The sequence below is a fragment of the Meleagris gallopavo genome, chromosome 2 (assembly GCF_000146605.3).
Source record: "Meleagris gallopavo isolate NT-WF06-2002-E0010 breed Aviagen turkey brand Nicholas breeding stock chromosome 2, Turkey_5.1, whole genome shotgun sequence".
NCBI lineage: Eukaryota > Metazoa > Chordata > Aves > Galliformes > Phasianidae > Meleagris > Meleagris gallopavo.
This window is the reverse complement of record NC_015012.2, coordinates 49938472-49953125: the sequence shown is the minus strand read 5'-3', so window position 1 is coordinate 49953125 and position 14654 is coordinate 49938472. Positions and strand designations below refer to the sequence as shown.

General features: G+C 37.2%; 1 protein-coding gene across 1 annotated transcript in view; it reads right to left on the bottom strand.

Annotated features, from left to right (window-relative positions):
- LOC100551250 (mitogen-activated protein kinase kinase kinase 5) overlaps nucleotides 1-11672 on the bottom strand; it is a 14064-nt gene extending 2392 nt beyond the window's left edge. Inside the window, exons 1-8 of the mRNA XM_010707293.2 lie at nucleotides 11538-11672; nucleotides 6889-6984; nucleotides 6108-6189; nucleotides 3992-4125; nucleotides 2972-3099; nucleotides 2046-2182; nucleotides 1322-1427; nucleotides 268-425 (exon numbers count right to left, since the gene is read on the bottom strand). Coding sequence (XP_010705595.1) covers nucleotides 268-425; nucleotides 1322-1427; nucleotides 2046-2182; nucleotides 2972-3099; nucleotides 3992-4125; nucleotides 6108-6179 — 735 coding nt within the window. The 5' untranslated portion in view covers nucleotides 6180-6189; nucleotides 6889-6984; nucleotides 11538-11672. The remainder of the gene's footprint in view (nucleotides 1-267; nucleotides 426-1321; nucleotides 1428-2045; nucleotides 2183-2971; nucleotides 3100-3991; nucleotides 4126-6107; nucleotides 6190-6888; nucleotides 6985-11537) is intronic.
- Between the last annotated feature and the right edge of the window lie 2982 nt (nucleotides 11673-14654).

Sequence of the window (14654 nt, the reverse complement as noted above, 5' to 3'; positions counted from 1 at the left end):
TGTCCTGTGTGTGTGTGTGTGTGTGTGTGTGTGTGTGTGTGTGTGTGTGTGTGTGTGTGAATAGCTGGAATAGCTGTTACTGCTCCATTATTGTCTTCAAAACTACCCCGCTCTCGCTCTCAGATGAATCAGCTCATTCTTAGCATCCTCATTACCCAAGTATTTCCTTTATCTTTTTTTCCTTCCAATTCCAGCCTTTCCAAAACAGTCACAAGATTTCCTGTGTTTATAAAAACCAGTGTGAGATGTACAAGGAAGATGTCTGACCTTAAACATAGCTGCTTGCGGTTCTCCCAGTTCATAAAATGGGGGTTTCCCTGTAGCCATCTCAATTATAGTACATCCCAAAGACCAGATGTCTGCAGCCTTCCCATAACCACGTGGCCCTTTGTCAATTATTTCTGGTGCCATATACTGAAGGGTACCTGTTTAAAACACATCCATCTTTGTTATTTAGGTGCATGAAAAATACAAATATCTACATAACACAAGCAAAATAAGAGGGCAGTGAATGATATCAGGAGAGTTAATAGAAGTACTTGATTGTTCAAAACAAGAAGTTTCCAGATGCATTTGACATGAAACTTAAAATACTAATCAAAATATTACTTGTGCTAAAAGCATCTGATATCATGTACTAATCTGACAATATCTCTTTTTGATGTCCACAAAGATTATAGATTATACATATATACATATATTTAAAATTATTATATTTACTCTCTTATATACTTAGATTGAGAATAAAATAAGGAAGATTACTCCGAATTGAGTAGTAGGGAATTGAGCATGCATTATGAACACATTTTCTGAAGGGAATCATCCTGACAGCATTCTGTTGCATTTAGAACAGAAATTTAACAAGGAAAAGAATTAAAATAATGGTCATTTTTCATCTGGAACAACCATTTAAATACTGCAGTGGCACTACAGTAAATCCAAATTGAATTATCAAGCAGGAAGAGGATTAAGTTAATGACAGGCCTTGTACTAGATGCCAGGATATCTAACCCAGCAACAGAAGGAAAAAAATGTTAGCCCTAGGTCAGCATAAGAAGCCATGTGCACAGAAGAGACACTCAAATATGACATAGGAAAGACAGTGCTCTTCTGTTGTAGAGGAATTCTATGTCTCAAACTGAACTTTTAAAACAGTATTCTCTCTGAACAGTGCACAGCTCATGATTAACTATATCTTAAATGAGCATGTTCTAGCAGTGACCTTTCATATTGATCTTAAGTCAATGAAAGTTAAGTGGCTATGGAATCTGACCCTATGCTCACAGCTGGAGTGAGGAAAGAATCTCTTCTGGAAACATACCAGTGAAAGTTTCAGTACAAGGGTTGATTCCCGCAAGTCTCTTTGAAGTTCCAAAGTCTGAAATTTTTAACACTCCACTGTAAGTGTTGATAAGCACATTATCACCCTGAGGAACAAAACATTCAGAGTAATTAATTTTTTCTATTCATCTCAAGACTTCTTGCTTCACCTATTTCTAGAATGCACTCTTTCGTAAGCAACAATTACTTCCTCAGGCTCTTTAGCATATGATGAATGAGTAATCAATTGCAATCCTGCCTTATGTAATGCCATTATCAGAAACTTCATTGCAAAGTGAACCTCTCCATCTACAAGAATCCGTTTAAATAGTACTATGACAAACATCTTAAAAGAAAAAAAAAACACACAAAAAAAAACAACCTTTAAAAGTTTAGAATCTCCTTGGAAAACAAGCTGCTGATATCCCCACTCACAGTCTTCGTCATTTCTGATATGTTTGTATGAAAACTCAATCATATCATTGAAAACAGAAGCAAAAATACATGCTTTCTCACATTTGATGCATCTCTGTCAGTTTTCCTAAGCAAAACAAAACACTCTGTTCATGCAGATTTGAATTACAACAGCTCACTTACCTAACCCATGGAATAGCAGAGAAGGTCTGTGACAATGGATAGCTTTCAGGAAAAAGCTTTTAAATTACAGAACAAATAAATAGGCTGATATAGTTACACCACCAGGCTTAATCTCAGCAAATTCTCACCTTTATGTCTCGATGCACTATTTGATTATCATGGAGGTATTTTAATCCTTCGAGAATCTGCTTAGTGTAAAAGCCAATTGTCTGCTCATTATTTTTTAATGGTCCCCATTTTGATCGTAGAAGAGCAGAAAGACTGCCTATAAATTTGGAGAGGGAAAAAAATGAGAGTAAAACCAAATTAAACCCTACCTTTTTCCCCAAAGGAAAAACAAAGTAACAAGAAGCAATCCCAAAACAAGTGTAGGTACCTCTTCTATAACCAAAGGCCTCTCCTGGAAATACTTTCTTGCATCATCACCTGCCTCACTAATTAAAAAGAGAGTAAGTATCTCCACAGGTCTTAGCTGCAGCATAGATATACATGCTCTCTCAAGCAAGCAGACTGGAAACATAATGAACATGCTCATCTCTCTCTCATGCCTGGGGAGAAGTTGCTCAAGAGGTATGTCATGAAACAGCAAAAAGGGCTGGTGTTCACATGCACACCTTTTTATACACACAGAATCCACAGCTTCTCAAAAAGCCAAATCTAGTAAAAGAGGTTTTTATTATGTCTGGCTGCTGTAGGTTCTTCCTTATCAAACAAAAGCAACAGTCACCAGCCAACCCCCTTGTATTCCATACTTGAAAGGGGCTCAGCTATCTAAGACTAACTGCATACAGCATTCCTTAGTAGGATGGCTGCTGATCACCTGCCACAGCAACAATCTGAGCTGTATCTGAAGCACATCCTACCTAAACCCTGATCAAGAGGATTCAAATGCTTTGAAAACCCTTACAGGTTTTTTTTTTCCTCATTAATTCAAGAAAGAGGTACTTAAGGACATTTCATGGAAATATGGTGTATCTTACTGCAGTGTGATGGTTCTTTTATTTTTAAAATCTTAAGAAACAAACCAGGTACGAAGCCAGCCTCCACAACTTACCACCAGGCACCTGCTCCATGAATATCTTAATGAAACCATTCTCACTAAGAGACCCCAAATACTGGACAATGTTCTTGTGTTTGAGATGCTTATGCAAGGCTATTTCTTCATGCAGAGGTTGGGAGTATCTAGAAAGAAATTAAAGAATTTATACAATATTGAGCTTCAGGAAGAAAGTCTTGAATTTAACTTAGCTGTTTAGCTTTTTTTTTAGATCCTGGGAAACACATTTCTCTGATGTACTATGAATGCAATATTATCTGTTAAATATATTTGACGTTGGTGGTTATAATCACCACAGAGTAAAAAAAAATAATAATAATTCACTGCAGAAACTGAGTTCTTGTAAACTCAGTTTCACTTGGAAAAAAAAAAATCATGTTTAGACTTCTCAAAATATTTGTGGAAATTATATATTCAAGAAGCCACACACAACAAACTTCAGGATATACTAATGCAATGGGGATCACACATCTGGCCTTTACATGGTAACTTTTATAAGTGAGGTGGGGTATTATACATACAAAGTCACTGTGTTACCAAGCGTGGGCAAAAAGATCATTCCACGTTTGATTCTAGTGTTAAGGGGCTTTCTAACAAAACGTGCATGAACAGCAAAAGAAAATGTCTTTATTAACAACTCAGGATCAAAGTTTAAAAGAATTTTGCCTATTATGAAATTCAAAAGTTCTTTTATAAGAACGTGCTTATACACGTAAAGAAGACGGGGCTTTCATAAGGCATTTGAGTGAGGTTATGTTTTACAACATTTCTTTTGGAAAGAAAAAACGTTACAAACCACACATGCCAAAACCAGAAAGCAAATTCTCAGTTGTTGCAATCATAAACGATTCCACAATTTGGATATGTCTACTTAGAGAGGTAGGGAATATCATTTCATACCACAATTAATTGGCAGCACTGTAGATGAAATACTTCTTGATCAGCAAACTGGCTTACTCACTTGCTTAACGAGAGCACGTAATGCACAAAATTTGGAACGAGACTCAGTTACTATACCTGCTATCTCTCTCTGGGATTTCTTTAATAGCAATTCTGACTTGATTGCTCAAATCTCGTCCTGCATACACAATGCCATAAGTTCCTTTCCCCAGAACGACTCGCTCGCCATTTTCATCATATTCATAGTCATACTGAAAACAAACCAAACACTTCAATTAAATGGAACAGAGGGATAAGATTTAATTAATCTGACTCCATGCACAACAAAGGCATCTAGCATACTAGTTCCTTTCTGTGGACCACGGAGAAGTGGAAAAATACTTCAAGACGGCAACTTGGATACTGTACCAATGTGCTTATATCTCTCCACTGAATTTATGGAAAGCCTCGGCTTCTAAGGCAGCAATTCCAGGTAAGAGTGAAAAGCTGAGCCAGTTGTTACCTGTTCTTTGTAGTTACACTCATATCTTTTAATAGCACCTGCAGTTCTGCTGGCAGGCCATGAAAAGGCAACAGAAGACGACAGAGGGCACTCTGCACCCAGCTGAAAACTTCAGCTTCCACAGACACACAAAGCAAGGCAGGACAGTTTATCCCAGATGCTATCCTTACCTGACCATATCTTCCAAAACCAACAAAACTAACCTGGCCAGTCAGACAGCAAAGCATGCTAATGAAGGTTAGTCAGTACTGCAGTGCGTAGTTACACAGTTTCAGCTGAATTAAGATTTCAAAGAGTTTAAGGACAATCCAGAAATAGTCATTCAATTATCTCATCTGTCCTCTTGTGTAACACAGGCATAATTTCACTTACTTGCTCTCATACTTAGCCCAGGAGCTTATGCTGAGATAAAGAGAATCCGCTACTTCTTTTAGTAATGTTTGAACAGTTAATTACTCTCAGGGTGAAGTCATGCCTATAATTCTAACTTATTTCTTTATTTCATTATATTTTTCTTTACTAAAGAGCCTATTAATATTCAGTAGCTTTCCTTGTAAAGATACTTACACCCTGTAAACATGCGACCCTCTGCCTTTTTTCTTGCTAAAATGAACATATTAGGTACCCACAGTTTCTCATTTTGGGGTATTTTATTATTCCACAACCCTCTCTAGAGGTTTGTTTGTCCCATCTTCAATTTCAGATGTATTATGAAAACACCAACATGAAAACTGGGACAGAGAGATGGATTCATTATACAATACTGACTTTTTCAGTTAATTTTGATTGTCTCTAGAACTTTGGTACACAGTCCTAAATATTTTGCCCTGTTTCCTGCCACCTAAAAGATTGTCTAAACACCAACTACTGCATTACACCTAATGGCCTTCTATTCACTTCTCAACTATGTGTACGATCACAGAGAAAATCAAGGTGAGAATACAGTGAGTAAAGGCATACATGTGCAAGCTGTAACTTAGCTAACATGAAAACAGGAGCAGGGCACCCCGGATGGATTCAAGACCAGACTGGATGTGGCTCTGGGCAGACTGGTCTAGTGGCTGGCAACCCTGCCCAAGGCAGGGGGGTTGAAACTAGATGATCTTTGAGGCCCTTTTCAACCCAGGCCATTCTATGATTCCGTGATTCTATGATTCTAAGAGTCAGTGTGCATTAGAGAGCTAAGGGAAGAACGACTGACTCCCAGCAGCACACCAACATGATCATCTGATTTGTTTTTGCAGTTCATTGCCATGTTTGCCCACACGTATTGTAACTAGCATGCACAAGCCTTCCCCTACCACAATTACATCCTTGTTTGTTGTGCAAATGTCCTGCCAATAACGTAATTGTACACAATTGCGATGATGTATGAAATAGACAACAACCTTTCAAATTTAAACAGATGCTAATATTGCCTGACTGTGACTACACCCTAAAGTAACTATAGCAAGAATCACTCTAATAATGTGCAATTGTTGAGAACTTGGGTCAAGTACTTCCTCAAGTGAGTATGATAACTGAAATACATACTTGGTTATAAAACCTAGAAATGAGCATTACAACAAATCATTAATTTATAAACATTTGATGACAAAATTTTGTAAACTGTATTTTTTGTATGACTTCTTCCAGTGAAGGGATGAGTAATTTTACTTCCTTCAGTCCAACTACTGGAAACTCAGAATAGTTGAAACGGTGCTTTGAAAATAAGCTAAAATAAATAACTACCTCCAGGGAGTCTCCATCACATTCTCCTTCCTCTGTAGACTTCCCTATTTCTTCAGTGATGCTGTTCACCATATCAAAAAACCTTTTGAAAGCAAGTAAAACAAAATTTTAAAAAATGCAACCACATACTCAAAACTGCATAGGGATATCAAGAATGCATCTCATTAAAGTGTTGAATGAACCAGAAGATTTTAATAAGCAAAAATTGAGTGTAAAAGTTAGCTTGTCTGCAAAATAAATAAATGAATGAATGAATGAATGAAGAAAGGTATTACTATTACTTATGGCTTGTCCTTCTTTGAAAGCACATTTCTTACTTATCTTCCGAGTAATGACAAAACGTAAACGGGAAGAAAAATGGTAGAAGAACCTATGCAGACTAGAATTGATGAGAAGACAAGGTAGGGACTAAACTTTGAAGTAGTTATCTTCATTACCATGAAGCGACACAGTAATGTTCAGTAAAGTTGCAGCCTTTGTTCAACTGGGGACAAAGCATACTTGTAATAAGTCTTAATATGACAAATATAGAGAAATAATACCCCAAAATTAGTTTAAAAAAAAAGTTTGTAATTATGCATTTCTTTTATTTGTCTGAATTTGTGTTTTGACCCTCCAAAGTTCATGCATCTCTGCGGGAGTACTATGCTTTCACACAAAAGATAGTTTGAGCATCCTCACTTGTCACCGACTCTAACCACAGTTCTGAAACAGTCCCTGCTGTACATACAGACACCGCATACCTCAGCATAGAGTGGTTTTTGAAATAACTGTGACACACCTTCTACAATGAACTTCCGTGCAGAAATAGATTTGAAAGTCATCAGAATTGTGCAGCACATACAGAAAACAGCACCGTTCTTCAAACTTCGAAATGCTGAAAGAACAGCCAAGCAGAACATGTTATTGGAAATGTGCATTTGGGGTTCTGCCACCTATGTCAAATCATACAGAGTATTGTCAGAAAGCACCAGATAAAACATGAAAAACCACAGTCTTTCCTTACAATGAAATCACATTCTTAAATCCTTCAAAGTTCACATTCAGCTGTCTGCTGTCATTCATTTTGTCCCCTAGTTCATACATTGCACTTACAAAAGTAGGAACAAGAGTTCCACCCAGGCTGGATAGGACTTCGAGCAATCTGGCCTGGAGAGAGATGTCTCTGCCTATAGCAGAGGGGTTGGAACTAGATGATCTTAAAGTTCTCTTCAAACCCAAACCATTCTATGTTTCTATGATAAATTAACAGGATTATTTCTATTGACATGAGACTTTTTTTTTTTCCAGTGCATTTAGGTAAATGCTGATCTTGAAGCCAGGATGAAAGATCAAGATCACATTAGAAAGCTTTGAACTCAAATCACGAATTCTTTCCCCTTTATAAAACAGTCACAGCTCACTCTTGAATGTGAAGATTTCTGATCGATTCCTTAGGAATTGGTAAATTGATATTATAATGGAAAAACATGTCTAAATTAGGTCAGCATCATAAATAAAATAGAAATGAGATAAATGAGTTTGCCCATGTTGCCTATCCCCTTCTTCACTTTTGCTTTTACCTGTTACATATGGGAGTACAAATATAATGAAGAGATATGCATGCCATTTTCTTATGAATGCATAGATGCTTCAGCAGAAGAGGTACAGACTCTGGGACTCCGGCACAGTTGTCAATTTTCTACCTAACGTAGCTGCAGCTTTTGCAAGATATCCATTTGCTAGGTTATTATTATTTTTTTCAAACATACGTGTAATTATTGTGCTCCTTTAAAGAAGTATTAAAAACTATTTGAAACTGGAACAAATTAAGATTGCATATTATCATTCTCAAGACACAATACAAAAGCCATGTTGCTAAGTAAATCAGCCTATTTTTAGCCAGATCAAGATATCTATTGTGGGTTTAACTTATTTATTTACGCAAAATAAAGCAGAATGATATTCTATACTGAGCTAAAATTTTTTTCTTAGATGTCAGGAAAATTCTTGTAGTTTTCAAGATTTAATACATCTATGGTTGCTTGACTGTTGATTCTCTTTTATGACTCCCCTAGTTTATATCCCTTGCAAAAGCTTCTGATAAAGAAACTGCTCTTCAGACAAATTGGAGATATGCATTTCATGTTACTTATGACAAGACAAACTTCAGTACAGTCACTTTAGGTGTTGTCACTCTGCTATTTTTGTCAAGAAAAATTCCTATGTGCTAAGTGATGCACACATCTGGGGAGACAGTCACTGTCCCTGACTTAATTTGCCAAATTTTTCAAGAATATACACAAACTCTACTGATATGAAGTTATTCACATTGATATTACTAATTCATCAAAAGTTCCAGGAGAATGGAAACATTTTACTAACCCAACACGTACAAAAGCCACTGAAGACAGTACTGAATAAATGGGTAAGAACGTAGCATACACACTAAGGTCAGGTAAATTCATACAGGTATGAGACCTTTAATATTGAATATTTATAAATGTTTATATGCACTGTTTTCCTCCCTGAAAAAAAAGTCGTTAGCATGAAGAAAGGAAGACAAAAAATACCAAGCTATAAAAAGAAAATGGATAAGTTTTCTCAGGAAACATCTCATTTTCAGAGTTATCGAGCGTGTCTAACACTCACCAACTTCTATGACAGCAGAATTGGAGCTGAAACTGCAAGTTTCAAAAGACAAGCAGGGAAACACAATGCAAGATGGCCTTGTGCCCAAATCACATGCATACAAACTCCCATTAGCTGATGACAAATACTGCAAATCCTGTAACTACTGCTTCATGACAATTCTAGATGAAGTAACAGATAAAACAAGCGTTGGCAGAAACCACAGAAATGCGGATTTCTGTTTTCCAGAAATGAGGAAAGAGACACATTCCACTCTAACAACTAAGTAACCTGACAAGATTCCAAGTTCAGTGAAGTCAGGATGGAAAATTAACATCCTTGTTAATTCTTAAACTATGGAAAAAAAAAAAAAGTCACTGTGTTTCTAATACAACATCTATCATCATGATCCCTGAGGCACTCTCCCGTGGAAACAACACAAGTAGCAGATATTTCACAGGTCAGAGCTTGTCCTGAATATATCAAGGAGATTACAACTTGTAGTCCATCTACCAGCTTCATCCTACAACTTAAGTTTTCATTTTTAAACATGAAAATAGATGGCATCTTCTTGTTTATGTGACAAATATTAGGGAGTTTCTTTGATAACTGGAGAAAGTGATGCAAAGCACCTTGGGGAAGTCGCTGAGATCCAAAAGCTCTGACAAAGCCTTTAAGGATTAACGGTACTTCTTGGCGCAGTTCAATAATAGACATTTACATTTGAGGCCAAGAAGGCAAAAAATGAAAGCAAAGTTATTTACGTTAGAACACAAATTCTAATCAGTGACAGTTTAAATTTTTTTTATTATTATTATTTTTTAAGACAAACCCAGTAGCAATGATTTCCTGCAGGTAGAGTGCGATTCAGCACTGTGTTCAAGTTCCTTTGAAACTCCTGAGCGCTAAACTCCATTACTCATGAAATGAGATGCTGATTGCACTGGTTGATAAAGAGCACACAGAATAAGTGACCTCTCAATTATTTACTTAAAGTATTTACCTAAAAAATTAGTCATTTCACTGCCAGATATCTCTTGGCAGCAGGGCTGAAGAGACAGTAAATATTTAGAAGGGTCTTTGTTGAGAAAGCTTTCAGGAGCATGTATGAAGACTCTCTTACATTAAACACTGTGCTTCTAAAGCTGGTTCTTAGTCTAGAAAGGCAAAAAATCCTCGTGGGGCAGGGAATTTCCCTTCCTAGACAGTTTTACAACAAGGGCTTCAAAGGAGTAAAAAATATTCTGGATACAAAAATAAAATAGAAGCAGGTCTGGTTCTGAAGGATGTTTCACCCACAAGAATATCCACCTTGATAGAGCCAGGAAGAAAGTCGTATAAAAATACTGAAAAAGACGACAATCAGAAAACTGCATGTTTCAAAAGTAGATTTACTTGGTTTACAACTGCATAAGATGAAAGATTTCCCCCTTCAGGTCCTCTTGGAGGCTGCCATCGAGTCTTCTAAGAATTCGCTCTTGGCTTGATTGACTCACTTTACAGTTTTCCAAGGGCAGATGAGCAGATTGGAATCTTAGCAGACAAATTAAATGACTACTGACAGTTCAAATAACGAATGAGGAAGAGTACACCAAACCAACACTAACCTCAGCAGAGTTTAATAAAGCCAAAAAATATACCAAAATTGGGCAATAAATAAATACATTCTTTTTTTAGAAGCACACAAAAACATGCTGTAACCAAAACCCAAACCACACTGAACTACGCATATCGTTGCAATTTTGGCTTAAAATAAACTGAATCCCACAGGATTAAATTTCTGTGTCTATTGATAGTTTGTTTTTTTAAGTTAGTTGTTGGAAGGAAAAAGAATCATCCATCTGTGCAAAAACATACTGCAGACATAGCAACAGCTTTGTGTGCATGGAACAGTTATTCTTAGAACAGAGCAGTGACTATTTTGAAGAATATAAGATTTGTGGCCTTTTTAAAATTATGCTAAATGCAAACTCCAAAACGGAAAGCCACCGGAAGCCCAAGTATAGACAGATTCTAGAAAAAATAAACAAAACTAAGGCGAAGATCTGATCTAAAGAGATCACAGAAGAAGAACGCTACTTTCTTAGTATCAGCAGATACAAATCACAAGGTTGGACCCTATCAGACAGAAGCGAATACTACATTCAGTCTGGGCTCACTTAATGATCTATCCACCACTCTGCTCCACTCTGTCATCACTGTAGTGACAGCCTACCCTTCCTATTGGCCTTCTCTGAAACGGTTTCACTGCCATACCTATAAGAAAACCACACACATCCACACCAAAACTCAACAAGAGATGAGTGATCAGGATACTTGAAGGCACACTAACGTGTCCCCCACCCGCAAAACTTTGTTGATTCCTCATATCCTTCCTGCTTGCTTCCGCATTACTTCCTGGCCTATATATTGTAGTTGTCAAGAACCTGTTTCAAGGACTGCCTTCCTTGTGTTAACAGTTTCCCACTACGTCAGAACATCAGTGCATGACTGCATCTCATGGATGTGACACAACTCAAGCAAGATGCCATGCAATGTTAGCAGTTATTGCAATTCAACAACCTCAGTTAGCATAAAGCGGTAACAAACTTTGAGAAAACATCAGTTCGTAAATCTAAGGGATTATATTCTCTAGTTTTTACATAATAAATTTTGCAGGTGGTCATTTCTGAATCCAGAGTAAGACTCCTGGGGTGTCACATAAAGCAGGGCATCTCCAAAAGTACTTGCAATATTCAGCTCACCAAGTTTCATAGCATTAGCTCAACATGATACTCAATTACTCTTTTCATTTCCAAGCATGAAGGGCAAACAACTTACCTTACTCCCCTGATGGACGCAGCGCTGAAGTTCCACTCATGGATACCTTTCTGTAACACAAGAATAAACAAAGTTAAATGAAACCCTCTTCCTTTATGAAAACAAAGAGCCAGTAGGCATATCTTCTCACCTGTAACTCAAGAGACCAAAAGAGAAACATTTGGATTACAACAGCCTACTACTTTTCAACAGTTATTCTTCAGGGTATTTTTTTTTCACCTAAAAAAGCAAGCAAAGTTCTATAAAGAAGGTTTGGCTGGTTTGTTCCTTCAGTGTTTATTCTGCAAACACAATATATTATTTTAGAAATAAAGTAAACTAGCAGATCAGAAGGGTGTGCCCATATAGTCTGTCCTGAGTGCTGAACTCAGTTTCATGTGCCATTTCCAGAAAGAGAGGGGGAAAAAAAATCCACCTCTGAGAATGACAAGAGCTCATTCTACACATTCAGCATCCTCTGTGTACAGGAATAAATGGCTGAAAGCACTACAAAGCAGAAAGTCTGACCGATGCTGGAGAGTAAAATGGGAAATTCTTGAAATGGAGGTGCAATTGCTCAAGGAAGGGGCAAATCTAAAGGCCAGCTGTCCAAAGAAACAAAATGGAGACCATTTCCCTAGGAATCCAGGAATCTGTAAAAGAGAGAATTAAGAATATACTAAAATCCCTAAGAGCTGCTGAAGTTGTAAACAAGACTGGAAGACACCCTACAAAAACTCCCAGGGCCAGGCCTCATTTATTTTCAGATCTTTTACTTGTTGATCTGTCACGCATGGCAGAACTGAGTTCTCTCAGCAGATAGTCACGTTGATGTGTGCTTAAGTTCTAATAAAGCTTTACTGTAGGAATCAGAAGTCCTTCATATCTTTGATTAAAACATTCACCTTTCAGGAAAATGTGGGACTACATCAGCTGGAAATGCTGGCAACCTTAGGACCCACCCCTATGAGCAACATATTTGAAGAAATTGGTTTCCAGAGCTGAATTGCATTGAGCATTTTAGTCACCTGGGCAATAAAAAGGTATGGAAACACTTCCAGCCAAAAGGCAATTTATAGCATAAGGGCATAGTGTCAAACACAGACATAATCAAGTCTATCCCAAAAGAAGCATTGCATATACTGTATTTTATATATCATGTTTTAGGAATGGTAAAGTACACCGAATAGATACACTGCCAAAATAGTTGTACAATATGCAAGAAATGAGAGAGGAAATCAAACTCTCAGCTACAGCAGTTCTGTAAGGCTTACCAGATCAGTCTTCTTTTTCTCTAATTCTTTCCTTCCTGCTCAAATTTCATTAAAGAGATTGCAAAGCTAATACAAAATACCGAACACAACATACTGATAAATACATGCAAACTTCACATTGCTCTAGCTGTAAAGCACAAAGCAGTAACTACAGTAACCTTTCAATTTTAAATGAACCAGTGCTCGTATGAAGTGCCTGTGGAAGTACTATTCAAGTTGCCTGGTTCTCCTGTATGAACAAAGATCCCCTACTAAATCCCTCTGCTAACAAGGAGGGTATATCTGTATTCTTCTTTTACGCTTTACACTGTATACGAGCTCTGCTACTTCTCAATTTTCCACGTCTGGAAACTCTTTTTCCAGAGTTTTGCTATTGATATTTGTCTAATTCCCAGCACTGGGAATAACATAATATCTAAATGATCTAAAACAAACATCCTGCAAACAGAAATGTGCAAGAAGCATGGCAAGAAGCAAAGTACTGTGGGCTTTACGTACAATCAACATGCAACTGATTTCTCAGAGATTAATATATCTTTCATTTACCAAATGATGTTTTCAGGCAATGAAATAATATAAAAGTTATGTCCCTCAAAGATCTTGCCAAGTTTTGAATACATTGGAGTAAACATATCAGGCACGCTATCCAAATTCAGCATCTGTTCTTGGGTTAGGCAAAAAAACCACCAACCACCCAAAACAAAACTCAAAATGGTTTCAGAAGCCAACATGGAACAGAGACAGGCTGTTCTATTTCAAACTTGCTAACAGCACTGCTGCATTCCTCTAACCCTATGTGGAAGGGACTGCTAAAATTAGAGAACTGCAGGGCAAAGGTAATGCGTATTCCACAAAGCATAATGCCATCTGATTTCTATATGCATTTGTCTATATAAAACTTGGCATTATTAGAGACAGAAATAATAAAATAAACTGCTAAAAAAGATAAAAAACACAGACAAAACAGAGAAAGGCCCGTTATTTATCCTGGTATTCTCCTATTCATTACCAAATTGCCAGCTGCAGGCTCAAACAAGTTACGTTTTGTATTTGAAGCAGAATTTCAGCTTCTAAGTGCACGAATGGAAGTTTGTATGCTTGATAACTCATGATTCTTATTCTTAAAGCAATGGTTTCATTTTGAAAATTAAGAAAATTTCTTCTTTTTCTTTTTTTATGAACTGAAATCTGAAGCATAAGCTGCTCTAACCCAAACAGACCTATGCTAGGTAGATTAAATTCATACAGCTGAAGCCATTTCCAAACCCAGATGTCTTTTCTATCCTCGTAGCTGGGACAGCTGGCCTTTGTTAATCAGCTCCTACAAGGCCTGTCATCAGCCTAGTAAGTCCAAAGAAAGAGCCTTCTTCACCGCAGTGGGCTCAAATAGATTTATTTACTTCACAAAGTCTCTCAGCAGAGACAAATGCTACGCTAGTTATAGTCACCAGTTACACTGTATCTTCAAATTTTTCTCGTACCTTTTCCTCATTTGAACTTTCTGATGGATTCTGATGATTTTTGACAAAATTTCAACAACAGATTATGACTGTACATCTGAACTTCTAACCAACAAATTGCTCACTGCATTCTTTGAATGGATGTTATGGCTTGTAGGGCAGAGATGCCTGCATTGCATACCCATCAGCTCTAACATACTGTATAAGCTCACTACAGTAAAGGCCAGAGCAGAAGAACCAGTGAGTGCATCAAAAACTGTCCTTATCTATTGTCACTGATCATCAATAGGGCAGCAAATGTAGGAAAACAGTGATGTGTAGAAAATACATAGGTGTGCTGCCAAAATCAGGAGGTTGTCAGGGGAGGAAAGTATTACATGCTAGAATAGAATATCAGGGGGGAA